Source organism: Microtus ochrogaster, chromosome 19, assembly GCF_000317375.1.
Source record: "Microtus ochrogaster isolate Prairie Vole_2 chromosome 19, MicOch1.0, whole genome shotgun sequence".
Classification (NCBI taxonomy): domain Eukaryota; kingdom Metazoa; phylum Chordata; class Mammalia; order Rodentia; family Cricetidae; genus Microtus; species Microtus ochrogaster.
Genome location: NC_022021.1, coordinates 4,728,258 through 4,750,471, shown reverse-complemented (window position 1 = coordinate 4,750,471; position 22,214 = coordinate 4,728,258). Strand labels below are relative to the sequence as shown.

Sequence of the window (22,214 nt, the reverse complement as noted above, 5' to 3'; positions counted from 1 at the left end):
ATTAGTTTGACTCACGGACATGTCTGTACGGGTCTGACTTGATTAACTAACTTAATCCAAAAGATGTGGGAAGACCCAGTCTGCTGTGGGCAGCACCATTCCCTGGGTTTGTGTCCTGGGGAGTGGAGGAGGTGAGCTGAATAGCTGGTGTGGACCTATTCATTTCTTTCCATTCTTGACTGTGAAGTCCCTGACAGCTTAACGTCCTGCTGGGATAGACTGCAGTCTGTAGTTGTGAACTAAACAAATCCTTTCTCCCTAAATTATTTTCGTCATGGTAGAATACCGCATCAACAGAAGCCATTGAAGTAGAACAGGCTCACCGCAGCGCCCCAATTTCAAGTCCAGACATTGTCCATTCTGCTGCTCACAGTGGCCAAGAGCAAGTGTGGCCCTCAGTGAACACATGCCAGCTGTTCAGCTGTGCACCCATGGCCAAACTTTCCCGAGCCTTCCACGAAGCTCCCTCTCAACGTGGTCTTCCGTTCCCCACTCTGACCACGCAGGGACGATGTGCTAGTTAAGGACTGTCAACTGGGCAAGACTAGGGTCACCAAAGAGACAAATCTCTGAGTATCTCTGAGTTTCTAGCATGGAGTTAATGGAGATGACCCCCCCCCCCCAAATATCCGATGGGCTGAGAGGTGCAGACTGAAGAGAACGGAGAAAGCAAGCTGAGCTCCACACGGTTCTCTCTCTTCACCCTCCTTCCTGCAGGAGTGTCTCCTGCCATCTCGTTCCTATGGCGCCGTGACTTCCTGAGTATAATGGACCGGACCCTCAACTGTGAGCCCAAGTAAACCCTTCCTTCAGTTACTATTTAAAATGCATTTTGTGGCAGGGACAAGAAAAATAACTAAGACAAACAGCATTCTCCTTCTTCTTTCTAACCTCAGGGTAAATTTTCCAATGAAGAAGCTCAGCTCCTACCCACTTCCATCTCTCAATAGTGACTACCATGTCTTCTGTCCCGGCTGGTCACAAGTTACAAGTGCATAGTGATAGTCTATCCAGCTACGAGCACCATAATATCAGAACCACTCTGCCATTATCACCTGGCACAGCACTGGGCACAGGGGAATGTACATAGAAACGAACTCTACTCTGTACAGATTGAATGCCCCTTATCAGATGTCCTTGTGATCTGCAGTGTTTCAGATGTCAAAGCGGTACAAATGCTGGAATATTTGTATAGACATTAGAGCACCTCTACTCCAGAAATCCACATCTAAAATGCTCTGGAGTCCAAAACCCTTGGAGTGTGGCTGCCTCTCAGAGTTTCAGACTTGAGGCCATTTCAGGGTCTAGATTTTCAAGCACGGATATTAAACCTGCCTGTGCTTCTCTCGTAGGACAACTTCACCTTCTTTTCCTGCATTATCATTTTGCTTCTATATTATCATTTTCCTGCATTATAATTTGCTTTCAAATCTTTATACAACACAAGACTCTCTTATAGGGGGATCTCCAAAAAAATCAAGTGATGGTACTCAATTCAGTGGTGAGGGGTCAGAGTTCAGCTTGTGCTAACACACCTCAAGGTTCCCCAAGGCAGAAGGTCAGACTCTAAGCACATTGAGCAAGTTCCAAGGTGTAGCTTGAATAAGAAATGTCCCCCCATAGGCCCAGGCATTTGAATTCGCGGTCTCCCGTTGGCGGACCTCTTTGGAAGTGTAGATGGCATGGCCTTGCTGAAGGAGGTATGCGATTGGGAGTCAACTTTAAGAGTAAAAGGCCTTGCTATTTCTAGCTCATTCTTTCTGCTTCCTACTTGACATCCAAGATGTGTGCTCTCAGCTCCCTGTTCCTGCTGCCATGTCTAACGCTTGTTGCTATGTCACTGCTCAGCCATCAGGAACTCTTAGGCCTCTGGACCCTGAAGCCAAAATAAACTATTAAGTTGCCATAGTCATGGTGTTTTCTCACAGCAACAGAAAAGTACAATCAAGGAAAGCATACACACACACACACACACACTCTCACACACACACACACGATAAAGGCTTCTGGCTTACCTGACCCTGTCATGTGGTCCTTCACCTATTTCCCAAGCCCTCCCATGGATCAACTTCTACACGACTTACTGTGGACTGAGCACAGAACAATCTTAAAAAAATTTACGTGTGTGTGTGTGCGCACGCCTGCACATGTGTTTACATATGTACATGCATGTGCATGCCACGGCACTTGTTTGGAAGTTAGAGGAAAATCTGAGGGAGCCAGTTTTCTCTTTCCACCACGTGAGTTTCAGAGATGAAACTTGGGTCATCAGTTGGTACTTGGAAGGAAGTACCTTTACCCACTGAGCCACCTTGCCAGACCGTAAGAGAATCTCATACACTGCAGAGTATCCAAGAAAGACAATAACGGGTGTTATAGCACATACAGCATGGCCACATATCTTAGGAGAGAGGATGGAATTGCCTACGTATGGAGTACTCATGTCTGGAAGGCTCATAGATAGTAGCCAGGACATCTTTCTAACCCTAGATCAGTAAGGCACCAGGTTTCTCGGTTTGTTGCCAGGCAAATATGAAAGCTGCCGAGCCTAATACCGTGTCTTTCGGGAATCGAGGGCCTGATCTACCGTGGAGATGCTGTGTCTAAGAGGAAGACTGTGCTTACAGCTGCAGTGGGAGCCTGCTCTTTGCGAACTCATGGTTTTCCAGATGGTGCACTGAAGCACCACACCCGTGCTATGGAGCGTCCCTTATGTTTAAACATCCTCATTGTCATCTCACAGTCTAGGGACCCTTGAAGAGACTATACAGAGGACTCTTGCCCCAAAGGACTCAGGAACAGGAAGATGTGTCATTTACTCATGAAAGTTTGTCTCTCTTTGTTACCGTATCAAAACCAAAACATCTTTAATGTGAAACTTTATGATTACACAGGAAACTACTAAGAATTTCTATCATGAAGAAGCTGCTCTCCAAGATCCCACTGAGGGCTCGTTCTGATACATACTATATTTTCCCTGTAACTCGACAGCACACCATACCCACACCACAGCTGGCAACAGCCTCCTCATTCTGCCCTTGCTCAGCCTTATTTCTGCACAGGGCCTGTCTTCCAGGGGCCTTCTGGGATTGCCCCTGAGAACACTTTTCTCTCCTACAATGCTTTGTTCACAATATCATCATCTGCCTGTGCCCTGTAAATACTGTTTCATAACAAGAGACCCAAGAGACCAACAACGTAGTTGCTCCTGTCCCCATTCTAAGGAAAAGCTGACATTCATCTTGATAGTGGGCTCTTTGATGCCTAGAGAAAGTGTCTGATTAAATATCCCTGAAGCTACTGCCATAGGCGTCCTAAGCAGATGCCCAATGTCAAGGTCTATGATGTGCCAGGGAAAAAAGAACCAGTCCTGAGTTGACTCCAGGACTCAAGTCCATGGAGGGTCTGCTTCTAAACTTGAGCCTCACTGCTCACAAAGCCTAAAGAAAACGTCCCCAGTTTCCCCTTCACGTCTGGTACCTAGTCTAGTGACATGGTACTGAGTCACTAACAGGCCTTGATCTTGATAATAATCACTTGACAATAGAGTCTAAAATGTGGGTGCAGGTTCATCTTGTGGATGGGAGCATAGGTTTTCTCCTATGATTCTCTAATTTTCTTCTTAAAAAATTTAAACTTGGGTGACTTGCTATTTTAACAGTCTGTCAGGAACCCAAATGACCTTTGATGAATGCAAACCCTTGCTCCTCACAGCTTTCCAGACAAGCCTGTGCTAGGTGGCCTGTCTGTCTAAGTCACTGGTTCTCATCAAATGACCCTTTCACAGGGGTTGCATATATTAGCAATTTACATTATAATTCACAACACTAGCAAAATTAGTTATGAAGTAACAATGAAAATAATTTTATGGTTGGGAGTCACTGCAACATGAGGAACTATAAGGTTAAAGGGTCAAAGCATTGGGAAGGTTGAGAACTCTGGTCTAAGCAATAAGCATGGACCCCAAAGAGCTCTGCCATAGGACTCTGTGTTCTATGATTTAGAAGTTATTCAAATAATGATCTGAATCCAATATGTACATTCAAGAATACATGTTAGAATAACAACTATCCTACATAATTTAACCTTTTTAAGAGTCCATTTATAGGGAAAATTTACCATAAGATGTCAAGCATGAGGGGCTATAACAAACTCTTACTTGTGCTTAAAACAAGGAAGTCATTTCATCTAAAATACGTTTCCTGTTCATTCCATTTTCAGCCATGTTCTATATTTTCCCTGCAATTATAAGAGAAATAACTTTATTTGTTTGCTTTGGCTTCGGTTTTTTTGAGACAGGGTTTCTTTGTGTAATAGGAATTCACTCTGCAGACCAGATTGGCCTTGAATTTACAGAGATCCACCTGCCTCTGCCTCCGAAGTGCTGGGATTAATGGTGTGCACCATCACCATTCAGTGAGAAATAACTTTTAAGGATTGCAGACAAAATACCAATATACTGAATTAAATGTGGGGCCGGGGATATAGCTCAGTATTAGGAGTGCTTGCCAAGCAATGCACAAAGTCTTAGAATTTATCCCTAATAAAGAGAGAGAGGGATGGGGGAGGAGAGAAAGAGGCAGGTGACTCTAAATATGGGCTGGAGATGTACCTTAGTGGTTGAGCATTTGCCTAGTATATGTGAGGGACTACGTGGGATCCCTATACCACAAACCAACAAAAATCTTAAACTTCTTAAGAGAATAGAGTCAGGCAGGAGCTGAGACGGCTTGGTGGACAAGCATCAGGACCAGAGTCTGGATACCCGAACCTACGTGAACTCCCAACAGGTACAGCATGCTTGAATCCTAGCACTGGAGAGGAAGAGAGGAGGGATTCCTGGGGCAAGCTGTTGACTGAGGTCAGCAAGTCACCTAGTCAGACTAATCAGAACGGGTGAGTTCTGAGTTCGGCAAGAGCCTGAAGAAAGTGGAGTGACTGAGGTCTGGACACACATGTGCCCCTTATACACCTGCAAACATGCACACATACATGCATGGATACCATACACATAGCCACAAAAAAGGGGAAAAAAAAGAAAAGGAAGATCAAGTTTCTAAGGAGCTTTGAACATTTGATGTGCAGAGAATAAGCTATGGCATCTTCTGTAACAGACCGCCACACACATGTTCTAAAGGGGCTCTCACACATATATCTGTACCATAGCTCTGAGTGCTTGACGTGCAGAGAACAAGTTATGACATCTTCTGTAACAGACCGCCACACACATGTTCTAAAGTGGCTCTTGAGATACATCTGTGCTACAGGAAGGAACCTTTCAGCGTGGTGTCTGCAGTCCCCCCTTTTAGTGGGAAAGCGCAAACATAAAGGAGACAGGACAGTGTAGCGATCTCCCACTGTCCATCAGTCAGTTTCCATAGTTACACATTCATGGCCAGTTTTACATCATCTACCCGCCTTTTCCCCAGTGAGCCTAAAAGAAAATAGCATTTGATCTGTAAATCTTTCAATTTCTCTGAGAGAACAAGATTAGTTTTTAATATAAGATTGATATTTACTAGGATTTTGTCTCCCTAACCTTACTCCTACCATGTTTAAATAAGACTATTTTCCTCTATTGTGTCTATTTTCCTTCCAAGGTAACAGTGATATTTATTTTCTGATTCTCCTTAAATCAGTCATGAGAGAATTCTTAAAACCACTTACATACAAAAAGGTTAGCCTTTTGTTGTTGTTTTTAAAACACCAAATAGAAAAATATTCCTGCCTGACCTTTTAATATCATTTTAACTACATTGACCTAAGTCTTTTCTGGGCCACAAGTTCAAAGAATATTTGTTTCATGAAACTTTTTTAACAACCACATTTTATTAACATATGTTAATTATATCTACCAAGGCAGTGGTTCTCAACCTGTGGGACACGACCCTTTTGGAGGGTCAAATTACCTTTTCATAGGGTCGCATATCTTGCATACAATACTTACATTACAATTCATAACAGTAGCAAAACTACAGTTACAAAGTAGCAATGAGATAATTTTATGGTTGGGGGTCACCACAACATGAAGAACTGCATTAAAGGGTCGCAGCATTAGAAGGGTTGAGACCCACTAGATTGAGGGGTTTCGTTATAATATTTTTATAAAATTATATATTTTGATTCTATTCACCCCTATTACCTTCTCTTGCTCCCCCCCCTCCCCACTGATCTCCTCCCTCTTGTCAACCAGCCCCACTTCTATTTATGTAGGGTTAAGCCCGCCCATTTAGGGCGGGTTTGTCTGGGGTGGTTGTTTAAGAATATATGGAGCGCGCGGAAGCTGTGCGCTCTCTTGCTTTCCTACCTCCTGTGCTGTGCGGGAACTTCGGTTCTGTAATTTTTATTTAATCATTAAAATTATATATATATATTTTTAATATTTGTCTGCATTTATTTACGCCAGTACATTTGGCGCCCGCCCCGTGGGGCCTTGCTGGTTTTGACTGGGACTCCCTGGCTGAGGTGCGGGCTGCTGCATCTTCAGGATCTGAGCTGGGCGCGCAGACTGTGTACCCTTTCAGCCGATCCGACCACGGTTGGGGACACAGCTGAGATTCTGAGCGACTGGATCTTTCCCAGTGCCTGCTAAAGTATTAGCACTCCCCGGCCCGCCCTGCCTGACAAGCGCCTCTGTAACAGTGTAATCAGTGTAATCAGTCAAACCCGCCCTAAATGGGCGGGCTTAACCCTACACTATTTCCATGTCTGTTTTTGGTCTGTGACCCTCTGAGTCTAGAGTTACTTCTAGGAGCATGGTGAGGGGCTGGCTAAGGTGATGAGTGATGGACCAGTAGTTACCTCCCAGCAAACGCTAACTGCCTATTCGTCCTCAGGGAGGAGTTGATTGCGAGTATTCACTCCTTCAGGAGAGCTGTAGGACCAGGAGGCCGTGATGGTGGTAAAAAGGAAGCAGGATGCACTTTTACTTTTATAGTCATTGTAACTAATAAAGTCACAAACGACCTCCATGAAGGAATAACAGCGGAAGCTTTGGAAACCCCAAACAGAAGCCTCTCGGCCTTAGCCTGGAAACCGAACACATTCTTTCTCAAAGGGCTTCGGCTCCCGGAATGACTGTTAATAGGCTCCAAAGACCTAGGATGCCCCCTCCCCAAATCCTTACAGCAACCATAGGAAGGAAACGGGTAAAGGAGAAGACACACCAAACTTGCATTTTGCGTAAAGTCAAAAGCATTTAGCTCCCAGGTGGTTGGTTACCTTATAACGAGTCTGTTCCACGTCATAGATCTTCTTCTCTGATACCATTTTCGGGGCAAAGAACTTGGCTAGCTTCGCAAGGTAGACTCCGTTCCGGAGCCCTTCTTCCAGTTCAGTGGTTGGTGGCAGTTCTTCAACTAAGCAGACTTCCATCCATCTGAAAAGACCATAAAACATTGAAGTGATTCCAGGCAGGTAACATTCTGGAAAAGAGACATACAGTGCTTCCCTGTGTGCTAGAGACACGTGGGAGAAAACAGGCCTCAAGGATCTTTCTGGAAGGGTAGACTTTCTGGGCAGAACAAGGATTCAGGACAGGAGGTGAACAAGAGGGTTTAGTTGAGAGGCACAGAGCTCACTAGTGGGCCAGGACTTGCCAAGCTCACCTTTGTCTGAACCTCTGCTAATTCCCGTCAGTGTCAGGGGAGTGGGGGGAGGCCAAACCATTTTGTAAGGGTGGAATTAGTCCTGCTGGCATGGACTGCTGGCATGTCATAAAACTGACGTCGGGCTTATGAGTTGGGCAATTCCTGTAGGAGCTGTGCCTTAGGGAGGGGACAGTCCAGCGTACCACACTCAGTGCAGCTGACTCGGTGTAGAGTGGCCACCAAGGAAGCCAGGACCATGGGAAATTCAGCAAGTGGCTCAGGTTGCTTAAATAATACACAGGAATACATTAAACATACCCACATTTTAGAGGAAGATATATTTCCCACTGCCCTCTAAAAACATTTTTTTTTTAAATAGATCAGATTAAATCTCAGGGCACTGTGCCAGTACTTCAGAAAGCAAAGCGCCAAGGTCATTGCTGGCTTGAGGACACACAGTGGGCCAGAGGCCAGGGTAGTTCATGCTTCACATTGTGCATTGGAAATCCTAATTATGAAGAAAATGCTCCTTCTGTCCCCTCCTGAGTCACACCTGCCAAGACTCAGCGTTATCAGCAGAAGAGTCCCCGACTCCTCCCCCCCATCACCATTGATCCACAGATAAATACAGCTGTGGGTGTGAGCCCCGGACCTCCACAGGCCTGTTCCTAGAGAATATGGGCACAGCAAGCTCAGATTCCTTCAACACGTGGCAGACAGGGAGCACTGTGCTGTGATCCTAACACCCGACCTGACCCAAACTGCAAATGCTAAAAACAGCTGTGGCTCTGAACAGCAGCTTTGAGAAACTTGACAGACTCCTAAGAAGTAAGGAATAATTCCTGACTGGTTATTAGACGCAGAGAAAATAGAATATATGAGAAAATATAAATAAAAACCCTTATTTCAAGAGAAAAATTTCTTAGGCTGATTCCTGCAGCATTTCAAAATATGCATATACATGTATATGTATACTCACACATGAATATGTAAGATAAATTAGCACATGTGTATATATTAATATACACAATAATAGAGAATATAATGTATTATCAAGGAAAAATAAGAGAACCATGTAGGGATGCATAAAGGGCAGCATGGGGTTATCCCTGGAGTGACCAGGGTAAACTTAAAGATGGGATAAAGACCTGATTTGGCCTACATTGGCAGGCAAGGAAAAAGTGTGCAGCTGGGCTCCGGATAAACCCTAAACATAAAAGCTACCTGGCTGACTCACGGGGAAAGCTCACCGGGAGAAAAGGGAAATGAGCTATATATATAAATATCTCACGTTGGGTTCTGGAGGACCTCAAGCATGAGACATGACGACATCTGTTGCCATAGGAAGAGGGGAGCTCCTGGCAGCTCTACAGAAGAGGTGTGACATGTTGACAGCGGTAATTATAGCCAATTAATCCGTATAATAGATGCCCCGGAGACACTGCTGGGGGACTGGGTGGGATGGAGGGAACTGGGAAGGGAAGAAAGGCAGGAAACAATTCAAGGAAAGCATGACACAGCCGGGAGAGCTTTGGAAAGGGGTCAAAGAGGAAGTTCTACATTATCAGCCAGGGAGGGGGCGCGGCAGGCTCTGTAGTCTCCAACATCTGGCGGGCCTCCTCTCTCCTCTGCTAACGGGAGGGGGACAGACCTAAATGATAAAGGCCTCTCTGTCCTGATCTCTCAGAGCCCTGTGAAGCTGAAGAGCAGGGAAAGGTGAGAGCCGGTGAGAATGTCTTTGCTTTCTATATCTCGTAAACACGGTGAACGGGAGATGGTTGTTATATGAACCTTGCTTCATAAACCTGAACCAATATAATGGCCTTAGAAATAGAAAGGAATGAAAAGAAAGGAAGAAAGTGCAGAGTTTCAAGAAGAAAAAAAAACGGCTATATTAAGAGCTACTGTACAAGCTAGCTTCCCGGCACTGTAACAAAAACCTGGTATAAGCAGCTTCTGAAGCGGGAAGGCCTGACTCTGTGATGAATGTCTGCAATCCCAGCTCTTTTTGAGACTGAGACAGAAGGATAGGGAGGAGTTTAAGGCCAGCCTAAGCTACATACTAAGATCTTGCCTCCAAAATAGAGAGGGGTAGAGTATCCAATAAAAATAAAGAAAAGGTTTAATCTGGCTCAATTTTGGAGATTTCCGTCCACGACTGGGTAGAGCTGTGGGGGGCATGGTGGTAGACTTTTTGAAGGGAACCAGATAGCAATGTCAGAGAGTGTATGATGAAACGAATTGCTCAGCTCAAGGATAGGAAACACAGCAGAGAGACCAAGGGCTACTGTTCCACCATGTCACCCCCGGCTCCCCCTCACACACACAGCAAAGCTTTTCCAAACACAGGTGCAGAGCATGTCCCGATGCACCCATTCTGGGAACTGAGCCTTTCATGCATGGGCCTCTGTGGGATATTCTGCATCAAACGTCAGCATCGAGTTTCTAACTTAGATAAACTAATTAGTGCATGAAGTTATTTCACAACAAAGTACAATCTGTTTCCAACCAATTATGTTTCCAAATAATTACCCCGAAAAATATTGTTTTTCATATAGCAATATATAAGTGCTTTGTAACAACTCGGTAATTGGGGTGCAGAGGGGGTACAATATTTGACAACTGGTAGGTGGAATACAGAGAGATATGTTGACAGTTGGGAGCAAGGAGAAGAATTCTAAAATAAAACCAACACTAAGTATAATATTTTAGAGTTGAGCTTGCTTAAAAAGGGAGATAATTGCACTTGTTTTGTCTGTTATTATATGCATGCAGTTGCCTCAAAATACTTATAATATAAAAAACTTAGGTTAGCTACAGCCTTTCAAAATCTAAACATGACAGGCTGAGGATGTTGTTCATTTGGTAGAGTGCCTACCTCTGACGTGGATGGAACCCTGGGTTTGATCTACAGCTCTGGGGTGGGGGTGGGGGGGCTAATGCCTGTAATCTCAGCATTTGGGAGGTGAAGGCAAAAAGATCAGAAGTTCAAAGTCATCCTTGGCTACATAGAGAATTTAATGTAAGCGTGGGATCCATCAGAATCTGCTCTACAACAGGAGAGTGGCGGGAGGGGAGGGATGGAGAGAGTTCATGCTAATGTTTATAGCATTAGAGGCGGGGCTAATTTATCTTTTTCTTTAGAGTCCTTCTATGCCTGGCGACCTGTTTACTCAACCAGCATACATTTGTTTATTGATAATGTCTCTCTGATTTGCCGAGCATCACATTACCCTGCAGAACCTTTAAAGAGCTGTTTGAGTCCTGGATTTCATGCTTCAAAGGGAATACCACCCAGGCTTCATGTCCAACCCGGAAAGAGGAGCTGGGGTTACCCATGGCAGATGAGTTTTAGCGTTCTTTTTGAATCCTGATAATGTTCCGAGAAAACTTAGCTTTTCTGAAGTTCCTTAGACCCCCAAGGACACGTAGCTGGAACATGAAGCAACTTGATAAAGTGGCCAAGGACTTTTGCTAGTGTTATCTCCTACTTTGAACTTCCCTGAACTCACCAACAGAAGAGCGTACCCTACAGTCCAGGCCCACAGCTTATTAACATGTGTTAACAAGACATTCCCAGCTTCGTCCATGGCAGAAGTCATGAGTGTCATGCCTTGGAAACACGGTGTGCTATGCTCCCAGCGTAAGGTCAGAATGCTACATCACTGTTGGAGCGAATAGGTTCCTGCAGGTTTGTCTACTTGCTCAGTCTCCATCCGCCACACTTGGTAACAGCCGTGGTGAATGGCCCAGGCTACCTCTCGAGAGAGCAAAAGCGACAAGAGAGAGGCTGGCTATTGTGAGACTGAGAGACTCTCTAAAGGAGTGCCCAGTAGGAACTGCCACAAACCTTCATAGCATCTCAGCTCCTCTGGCAGGATACAGCTAGGAAACAGCCACCAGCCAGGGCACGATCAATCCATGAGACCCTTCGACTGGGACAAGTGCCAGGCTTTGCCGACAGAATCACTAGTTAGCTTGGGTACCTGAGAGTGATCTAAAAGTATTGAAATACTTCATGAAGAAGTAGGAACTGGGACATGGACATTTCTAAAGAACGCATGCCATCTTGGGGTGGACATCCTAGAGATCTGTCTCTTTAAAGTGTGTCGATGAGAGCTGCATGCACAGACACAATGTTGTTCAACCCAAAGGCGAGGGGACAGCTATTCCTAGTCCAGGGTCTATATCCCAGCTCACTGTAAAAGGGTAGGGCTGAGGTGAGGGAAATGATGGGTACCCACCCTAGGCCTGGCTAATACAAACATTCCATGGAGGTTTTTTGAAATACAATGTTTTAATTAATTACTTAAGAATTTTATACATGCATACAATGTACCTTGATCAAACCCACACTTCATTTCCTCCCCTAACTTTTCCTGGATCCATCCCTTGCTTCCCTATCCTCTCCCAACTTCCTTTGCTGAGTAATTCGAACGTGAGACCTATCACATATTATCTACCTGTTCTTTGGTTTCCATGTTTTGGCCATTATGAGCTAATACTGCTACAAAACATTACTAAACGTGTTGTCATCAGGACACAGGGCCTCATTCCTCTTGTGTATTTACTTGAGTAGAATTGCTAGCTCATATGGTATGATGGTTGATCTCAACTGACAGCTTGGTAGGATTAAGAATCACCATAAAAACAAATCTCTGAGCGTGTTCATAAGGAATTATCTAGGTCAGGTTAACTGAGGTAGGAAAACCCACCCTCAGTGTAGGCACTACCAATCCATGGGCTGTAGTCTCAGACTGAATGAAAAAGAAGAAATAGTAGGATAAAAGCATCCCCCACTTCCTGGTTGGGACACAGTGTGTCCAGCCACCTCCTGCACCTGCCACCAGACCTTCCATGCCATGTTACACTGTATCTTCAGGAACTTTAAGCCCCCCCCCCAAACTCTTCCTTACAGCTCTTTTCTCACAGTGACAAGACAAGTAACTAATGCATACAGTGGCTGTATGTTTATCTTCTAGGGCCTTATGCCTGTTTTCTAAAGCAGCTATACATGGTGGCAGGAGGAGCTAGGATTCTCTTGGATGTGGACACAGTTATTTCAGCATTGTATGTGAAAAAGATTACTTCTGTTGAATTGCCTTGGCACCTTCTGGACAGGTCACTTATCTGTAAGAGCAGTGTTTGTTTCTATCCTCAGTCCATCGGCAGTGATATATCAAGTCTGTGGTTTGTGTATGGATAGTACATAAAGCTGGTAAATAATCAATTTGCCCAGACTTCCTGTTCTATTGAGAAGTGGTATCAAACTTGGCTCAGACACCCACAGCATTGAAACTAGAACTGACTCGCCTCCTTTCTGCTGCCTCTGACTTTCCTGGGCATACCTGCTCTTTCTGTTGATGACTTTTACTGGCTCAAAGCAGCAATGTGTGAACATCGCATCTCAAAACACAGGGTGAAGCCAGGCATGGTAGTGCACACCTTCAGTCCCAGCATTCGGGAAGGGAGGCAGAGGCGGGAGGACTTCTGTGAGTTTGAGGCCAGCCTGGTCTTTACAGTGAGTTTTAGGGCAGCAAGGGCTACACAGTGAGACCCTGTCTTTTAAAAAACAACAACTACATAAACTAAGACCAAAACCCAAAACAACTCCCACAATCCATATGTGTTGAAGCCACTTTTTATGAACACCAGAAGGCTACTGGGGATCACCCTGCTTCCAGCTGTGTTTCCTGTGTTTGCTGCCCCTCGGGGAAACCCTAAGTCACCTCCCAGCACAGAGGAGCAAGGACAAAGGGCAGTAAGAGGATCTCTTTGGCTGTCATTCCAAAAGAGGTTTTGGAGTTAGCCTTGTTGCTGGAAGCATCTCCGGGTGCTCATATGCAGCCATTGTACACGCAGGTGAGAACAGAGGAAGGTTCTAGAAGAGCGGTGGGGGCAAGTCAGGAGATGGAAAGAAGAGAAAGGAAAAGGTTTTCCTGCTTCCTGTTAAGGCCAAAAGACAAAAACAAACAAACCAAAACCAAAAACACCACTATCATTTTGTCTTGCAAGAGACAAAAACAAAGAAATAAACCAAACAAAAAGCAACCTACAAAAATCCAGGGGCAAAGAGTCTCTCCTTCTGCACTGGCTGTGCCTTGAACAGTACATGGAAGAGGCTGAGACATTTGCTATGGTTTCTACTCAGGAAATCGGAGACATAAATCTTGGCCTGTCTCATGCAGCAGTGGACGAAATAAATGTCCCTAAGGTAGGACTGCTGGACAAGAAAATGCATTTTTTCCCCTGCAAAACCCCTACTTCATGAAGTACCTTTTTCTATGAACTTTCAAGAGTCTCAAGTCTATTTCTCTCCCCATTGTTTAGGAAAAGAAAAAGCAGCACGTGGAACATTTTCTTCGGAAAGAACACAAAAAGCTCTCTTCTTTGCTCTTATATGTAAAATAATTGGTCACTCTACCTTTTGTGCCCACGGGAAGCAAAAACATCAAAAATACAAAATTATGGTCCCATGGAAAACCTTCTTATGAGCTGCTGGCCAGTGTGCAGCTGCCAACACAATCCTGTCAGCATTATTAGCTCAGAGGAATGTGGGTGTAAGAAAACAACTGAACTCGGGGCACCCACGGGTCACCTTCCTACTCTCTTAAAAACTTGCTCAGTTCATTATAAGAAAGTGACATAAATCCAGTTATTTTCTCTAAAACATAGGTACACAAGTACCATGAAAAGGACCCACAGGGCTGCTGTAGTGAGACCTGCCTGCAAACCCAGTTCCCTCAAGCCCAAGGCAGGAAGATCTCAAGTTTGAGGTCAACCAGGTCTACACAGAGAAATCATATTCAAGTTAAAAAAAAAAGAATAAATATACAACTCTAGTGTCTATGAAGAATAGACTAGGCTTTTGGAAAATGATTTAGCAGAATTTGTTGAGTTTGACAAACCTTTCCCAACACAGTGTACCCTGGAACACTGGCTTAGTTAGATGCTAATAGAGACAGCAGTAGACATACAGGTATAAAGGGTGTGAAGGTAAGGTCTCAGAGGCACATGAAGAAGGATATTGGACACTGAATAAAGGCGGCCTTCATTATCAACTGGCAAAGCACTAGGCTGGTATTTTGTGTAAGGTAGCATTTCTCTGTTATGACCTTGAATGTTCAGTTGAGGAGAAGGTTAAGTACTGACATCACAGCCTGGGTCCTCATTTAGAGTAGGAACAAAGGGAGAAGAAATGAAAAATAAAGTGAAAGAAAGAATCGCTAGTCCAATTCTAAACTAAAGAGAAGGCGAAGATTTGAAAAGACAGTAGCCAGCCATAGTTGCAAAAGATGTTAGGGTGTTCCGGAAAGCACACAGACAGTCATTGCATAGAAAGATGACCGGCACATCGACTGAGCACGTACACCAACAGAAACATTACCAGCTTGAACCAAAGAAGATGACCGGCACGTCAACTGAGCAGCAGACACCAACAGAAGCATTACCAGCTTGAACCAAAGAAGATGACCGGCACATCAACTGAGCAGCAGACACCAACAGAAGCATTACCAGCTTGAACCAAAGGCCACAGAGACAGGACAACAATGAAAGAAAAGGCGTTACTTCCTGTGAGGGGACAGTCAGAGCTTCTGACTGCGAACAGACTTGATATGAGGCTGGGGCTCCTCGCTCATGAAGGCTGGGGGATGAGGCTGTCTCTCCCTTGTTTCTGCTGCCACCCAGGGCCCTGAACAGGCGCTGCTCTGCCAGCCACTGAAGACAGAGCATCAGGTAGAAGACTATTCTCACTCAAGCCTTAGACTTAACGTAACCCACCCTGTGAGGTTTGTGACTGCCTCTGGATCCGTGACCTTTGTCTTCTTTCTCCTTTGTGAAAAGGAAAGGGAATGCCGTCTTCCACCTGTCTTGTAATGGCATTTTTGAGACAGATGACTCACTGGGTACTGGGTTTTATAACTTTAATGGGGTTTTAACTTACTGGGCTTATAAGTTTATAAAGAGAACTTTTTTTTTTTTGCCTCAAGAGGAATCATACCTAAAGTTTCACCTTCCCTTGATTCAGATGATATTGAGGTGAGGTTTGAGATTTAGCTGATTTTACAATGGTTTGAGACTTAGGTGAAGTAGACATGGTGTCTCACCCCTAACATTCCACAACTCAGCAGGCTGAAACCTGGAAGAAAGCTGAGTTCAGGGCCAGCCTTGGCTATATAAGTGAGTTCCTGTTTCAAAGACAAACAAGCTTGGTGGGTCAGATGTGAGTCAATGCATTTATTCTTAAAGATTTATTTATTTTTATTTTATGAGTGTTTTGCCAGTATGTGTGTGCATCACTCACGTGCCTATTGTTCGTGGAGGCCAGAAGAGGGCACTGGAGCCCCTGGAACTGGAGTTATAAATTGTCGTGAGCTGCTGTGTGGGTGATGGGAGCTGAACTGGGTCCTCTGTGAGAGCATTAAGTCTCTGCACCCCTGAGCCAGGCATCAACCACATGATTAATGCACACAGTTCTTGAGGGTGTCTGTGAGTACTTCTTCCAAATCATATGTTGAAGTCTTAATGTCTGGTATCTCAAAGTGTGACTATATTTGGAGATAGTCTTTAAAGAGATAAATTAAAATGAGGCCTTGTGTGGGTCCTAATCTAATCTGTCTGATGTCTAATAAGAAGGGGGATTCAGGACGATCATGTGGAGAGAAGGAGAGAGTCCTCAGAAGAAACCAACTGCACAGGCAGCACACTGCGGTCTTGGATCTCCAGCCTTGTTTTAAGCACAAAATCCATGCATGTTTCATTACACTTTCTGCATGTAGCTTAAAGGTAATTTCGAGTGTGCCTGGATTTTAATTGTGACTAATTCATGAGGATGAGTGGGGCTTTCCCATTTGTGGCCTTACACCAGAGCTCGAAAAGTTTTAGGCTTTGGAGTGTTCCACATTTTTGATTAAGGGTTTCGGATTATTTGTTGGACTTGGTCACTCAGAGTGCGACTCTGTGAGGATCTTGTTTGTCTTGAGAGGCACACAACACAAACTCCAGAGTAAGATACATTAGATTAGACCCACGCTCTGCCACTTATGAGTGTGTGTCCCCTGGCTAACACCTGAGTCTCAGTTCCTCGCCTGCGACACGGGGATAACAATGGGGTTGATGTGAGTTTATTGACTCCAGTTCCCAGTGCGATGGAAGTACCACCAGTGGCAGCTAGCCCGGCTTGTCAAACCCTAGGACCTTCCTCTGCCCAGCTGCCGGCCCTGCCAGACAGACTCCAGGTAGCAATTAGGCTAGTAAATGACTTACTCAAACCGCTCCTTTACCACAGCCTGGCCATCCCTAGTGAATCCACTCCTCCCTGCGGATTCAATCGCCCATACAAATTATAGACTTCACCAGCAATTAGTAGGGCAATGCAAATATTTGTATATGTTTTTGACAGCCGGGTTTTCTCTAGAATGAGCCAATTGTAGTAGGGTAATGCCAACTGCAAACAACTGCCATCCACAGTTACTTAGCAAACTGGCTAACGCTTAGCAGGTAGTTGGCACTTACAGGGCACATTCTTATACCAGCTCAAGAAGAAGAGAGAGGCTTTGGGAGCCCAGTAAGTAGTGGGGCCATGATTTAAATTCAGGCTGTCACCTCTGCAGGGAACATCTCCGCCATACTCCACTCGGTTCTGACAAATCATTTAAGATTAATGTGGCTTTAGCTCACTCCCGAGAAATAACCAGTGATTAAGCAGAAACTCACAGTGAAGCCCTGTCTAAATGATTCACATCTAAACGTCACTCTCCTCAAGCAAGGTGTTCCTGTGCTTTAATACGATGTTAAATTGAACACACTTTTTGTGACTAGTGGAGGCTTCTAGAACAGCGGTTTTCAACCTATGGGTCACAACCCCTTTGAGGGTCAAACATGCCTTTCACAGGGATCACATATCAGATATCCTGCATATATCAAACATTTGCATTATAATTCATAACAGTAGCAAAATCATAGTGGTAGCAACAAAAATAATTTTATAGGTGGGGATCTTCACATCATGAGGAACTGTATTAAAGGGTTGCAGAACCAGGGAGATTGAGAACCATTGCTCTAGAACCCTCTGTGGGGTACTATAAATATGCACTGGACTTTAGGTGCCTGAAAAGCTGCCTTCAGACATGGTTCTGCAGTTCTGTCATGCTCCTTTTGGTTCGCAACAATCACCCCTGGCCCCATCACCCCCTTTCAGAATTTGGGTACAATACAGCAACATCCCAGAGCTGTCATGAAAATGGAGAGAGATACCACATATGGAATCAGCATGCAACAGGTGCTCAAGAGACAGTCATTCCCAAGAAATACACGGGAAGAAGGAAGCTGAGCTTATCTAAAAGCGGGATGCTCCAAAGGACCTCCTATACTGTGCTCCACGGCGCGACCTGACCACAGGTCCCTCAAAATCTATGAGCTGAAGAGTTCTGGGTGGAGATTGCTGGGACATAGGATGCCCCGCGGGAAAACACACCATCCACAGAGCTTCAGAATCTAAGCTCCAAAGTCCGAGTGTGTCCTGGGGCTTCCCTAACACTTGCTACAAGGGAGACTGAAGCGCCTGGTGCATTTGGAGTGCAAACCTCTTCCCATACTGTAAAATAACCATAGCTGGATGCAGAGGAAAAGTAACAAGGAAAGGCAAAGGGACCGTGGCAATTCCTGGCATGCGGACTGCACAAACACGGTGTAAATAGGACACGATGAAGCTAATTCTCCCTCCTGCGTTTGTGTGGGCCGTGTATGTCATTTAACCAAACACGGTCTCTCTGCTTGCACTCCTTTGAACATCTCTACACAGGAAAAGGACAGGAACATGCAACAAGCTTCCTAAGACTATCAACTAATTTGCCTGAATTCCTCCCCACCCTTGAGTCCCCTTGACAGTCAACTGTCTGCTTCCCAACTAAATCTTCAGCATGGGCTTGTTACTAAGTCATCGTCATTCTGGAAAGTCGGAAAGGAAAAAAAAAAGCCATAGCAAGAGCCAGGCCACATCTCATCAGGGAAGAAAGTTACCAGGCAGGCTCTCTCTTCTCTCCCTCCCTTCAACTACAGGTGCTTTCATTCACAGTTAACCCTCTCTTGGAGGTGGAGAAGGAAACAAGAGTCGTGAGCAGACTCCTGCGGAGTCTAAGAGACATGGAGACAACAGCTCTGGGCAGGTGGGCTGAACCGTTCAGCTGTGAGCAAGGATTTTAATGTCATCCTCTAGCTACATCCTGCGTCCTTTCCCTAGCCCTTATTGATTTTCCCCACCCCCACCACCAGCTGTACTAAGGAAGTGACAAACGGGGACTCACTAGATGCCATCAATCATTGTCACCATGAGGAGAATGAAAAGAACCCAACATATGTTCCTTCCAATGTCGCCCACGCTCCTCTCCCCCCGCCCTCCTCCTCTTCTCCAATACGCACCCTCTCTCTAAGCAGTCAGCCACTTTTTAGTTCCCCTTCCGTGGAAACACAGGAAGAACAGAGAGCCTCCAAGTATTACTTTTTTTCTTTTTCCACATTTGTTCACGTGTATAAGTTCATAGTTCACAAAGGCCAGACGGAGTAGGGCTGCCCACCCGGCAGCGCCAGTCACCAAGCAGAAACACTAAGGACGAAGCCAGTGATTCTCTGGCACCAGGTGGGATGGCCGGAGAGAAAGGGTACACAATGCAGGTGGCAGATGGGAGTCTCTACAGCGTGTGCTGGAGACGGAGAGGAGAGGTTCCCTGTTGCTCTGCTGACCACCGTGACACTTGATAGATCAATTCCTATGGCAACCGCTCTGAGCACAATGCACTAAAAATAAACCCAGGATGTTTTAAATGGAAGATAGATGCTTGTGATTGTCTCTGGGAATGTTGCAAGAAGCAGAATGTGGCCACTGGCAGCACAGGCCAGAGACAGATTTCTCTTTCACTTGGTAATTCCCTACCGGGCATCTTATCTGGTTAAATAATAGGAGAAAAATCTCTATCAATATGGAGCAGCTTTGAGAACCAACTGTCCGAGGGTATTAATAACAAATGCATTTAAAAACAAGCAACTTTCAAGTTCAGTGGCAGGGACTGCCCTGTACGGTGAAATGTTATACACCTTTACAACTTGCAACAGTAAAATGAAGACAAGATGATGACGCAAAAGTGAAAACATTTGTAACATTTGGAAGCTTTTGTTATTTGAATCCACATATGAAGAAGCATAACTGGTGGTTAAGATGGTAGAATTCAAGGGTTTCCTACTGAATAGACTAGCAAAACCTTTGGCATCAGCAAAACATGTGTGTAAGAAACACTGTAAGAAGACAAACCAACCTAGATGATACACTTTTCATATATTGGGGGAAAGGAATCAAAGGGAATCACTTTCAAGGGGCCTAGCATAAACCAGTGTCCAATATGTCCCCGGTGGCAGTGCCCTGAGGAGTGAGGTCGGCCCAGTCTCTGCCCCTGGCATCCTCAAGCAGGGCAAGGCATGGCTTCCAGGGTCTGGAAAATGCTGAGATGAAAGCAGCAGACATCTCTCTCTGATGTGCCCTTCTGTTCTCAGCTGCCTTACATGACACTGCTCCTGTCTGGAGCAGGCTCTAAATTCCCTTCTGTCTCAAAGCAGAAGGCGAGGCTGAAGGAAACTGTCACCGCTGAGAGCTATTTAATCATGTCACCCACTGTGTACACAACTACATTACACAATAGCATAGTAATTGCATGGCTTTATATACAGTCGTGTGTGGATCGAACCATGTTTACACAGGGGATTCTATTATGGAATGGGAATGTGTTACACTCATCCACAATTGTCTATTGGTGTCCAGGAAAGATTAGTTCCAGGATGCCCCCAAATTCCCAAATCCACAGATGATCAAACTCCCTTCTATGAAATATTTGCATATTTACAAATAAATATTTGCATATATAAAGTATGCAAAAGGATACTCTTTATATAGAGTAGTGTGCACTCTCTTCAAGTCACCTCTAGAACACTTAAAATAAATAACACACGTACAGATGGCATGAAAATATTTATATTTCATTACTTAGGGGACTACAAGAAGAACAGTCTGTCTCTCTCAACCTTCCTAATGCTGTGACCCTTTCTTTCCTCATGTTGTGGTGGCCCCCAACCATAGAATTATTTAGTTGCACCTCATAACTGTAGTTTTGCTAGTGTTATGAATTATAATGTAAATATTTGATATGCAACCCCTATGAAAAGGTCATTAGATTCTCAGGGCGGTTGCGACCCACAAGTTGAGAACCACTGGTTTAAAGGCTCTTTTCTCCAAAATATTTCTGAGCCAAAGTTGGTTGGATTTGCACAGAACCCGTAGAAAGAAGAGCCAACTGTGAGCCATCAGATCACTGTGAGGTTCATTCTGTATCTACCAACATAGTTAAGAAATCTACTCAGAAATTATCCTTAGCAGGCTACAAAAGAAACTAGGAGGTGTGGTAACTAATGGAAGAACTGGGCAAGAAAACCTAATTTTCCCTGTGTGCCCTTCTTTTGGACCTTTTAAATTTAATAAAATGTGTAGACATGCAAGAGAATGTTACTTAATTAAAGCAGCCACCCACTCTGTACATAGAATATAAAATAAGCCTAAGAAGTGAGATGCTCCCGTCCCACGGGACTAAAGGAAAGCCAGTCAGACCCTCCTCTCCCTGCAATCATGTTTACCTTTTCCTCACAGGGCCTCTTCACCCAGCTCGCCCCAAACAGCTCACCAGGGGGCAGCAATTACCGCTGGACACAACTTGTTTATACTTCTTGATTTTATATATAGATTAATAATTAATAACAGCCCTGCCACACAGAGTACCTTCCCAGGAAGAAGTCATCTCTCTGGAGAGTGCCTTCTCTGTCACATGCCTCTGCCTGGCTGTCTTCATCCATCTTTGTTCCTGAAGTAGGGACTCTCTGGTCCGTGCTGGGCTGCAAGAGCCCTGGGGGCTACAGAGTCCCCACACCTTAGGACATTATTCTAATATTTTTGTAATTAATGAATTGCTTTTTCCTGTCAGCCTTTTAACTGTCTGCCAGCTTTGCAGTTGTAACAGCAGCTCCCCGGGGCTGAGGAGTCACCAGAGCAGGAGAGGAAGGCAAGCCAACCTTGGACCAGTGCAACCTGCCCTCAGCACAGCACAGCCAGGACCTGACACCTTAGTGGCTAACCGCCATGGATTCTCACTGTGGACACTTTCCAGACAACGAGGCATTGTTTCCCTTGTCCATGAAGCCAGCATTGCCCTGCATTAAACAGACATCAGAAACAGAAAACTTGTTCCTGCAGCATGGAGGAAATGGAAGCTTCTCCACTCGCCTTGGGGGAAAAGACACCCAGGGCTTTTCTGAGGGAGGGGCAAAAAGGGACCAGAAGATAAGTTTCTATGTCATAAGAAGTTCAAGAGGACAGCTCTATTACTGGAGAGTACGCCTAGTTAGAAAGAGACCAATAGGGCAGCAAGATGGCTCCATTGATAAAAGCTCTTGCTGCCAAGTCTGACACTGACAACCCAAGTTCCACCCCCAGAACCACAGGGTGAGGAGAGGACCGGCTCTCACAAGCTGTCCTCAGACCCTCACTTCTCTCTCTCTCTCTCTCTCTCTCTCTCTCTCTCTCTCTCT

The 22,214-nt window shown here is 44.9% G+C and overlaps 1 protein-coding gene across 2 annotated transcripts in view; it reads right to left on the bottom strand.

Annotated features, from left to right (window-relative positions):
• Positions 1-22,214, bottom strand: part of Iqgap2 (IQ motif containing GTPase activating protein 2) — a 287,742-nt gene that overhangs the window by 141,551 nt on the left and 123,977 nt on the right. For both annotated transcript variants that reach the window (XM_005356461.3, XM_013349678.2), the window contains one exon: positions 7,222-7,378. In XM_005356461.3, coding sequence (XP_005356518.1) covers positions 7,222-7,378 — 157 coding nt within the window. The remainder of the gene's footprint in view (positions 1-7,221; positions 7,379-22,214) is intronic.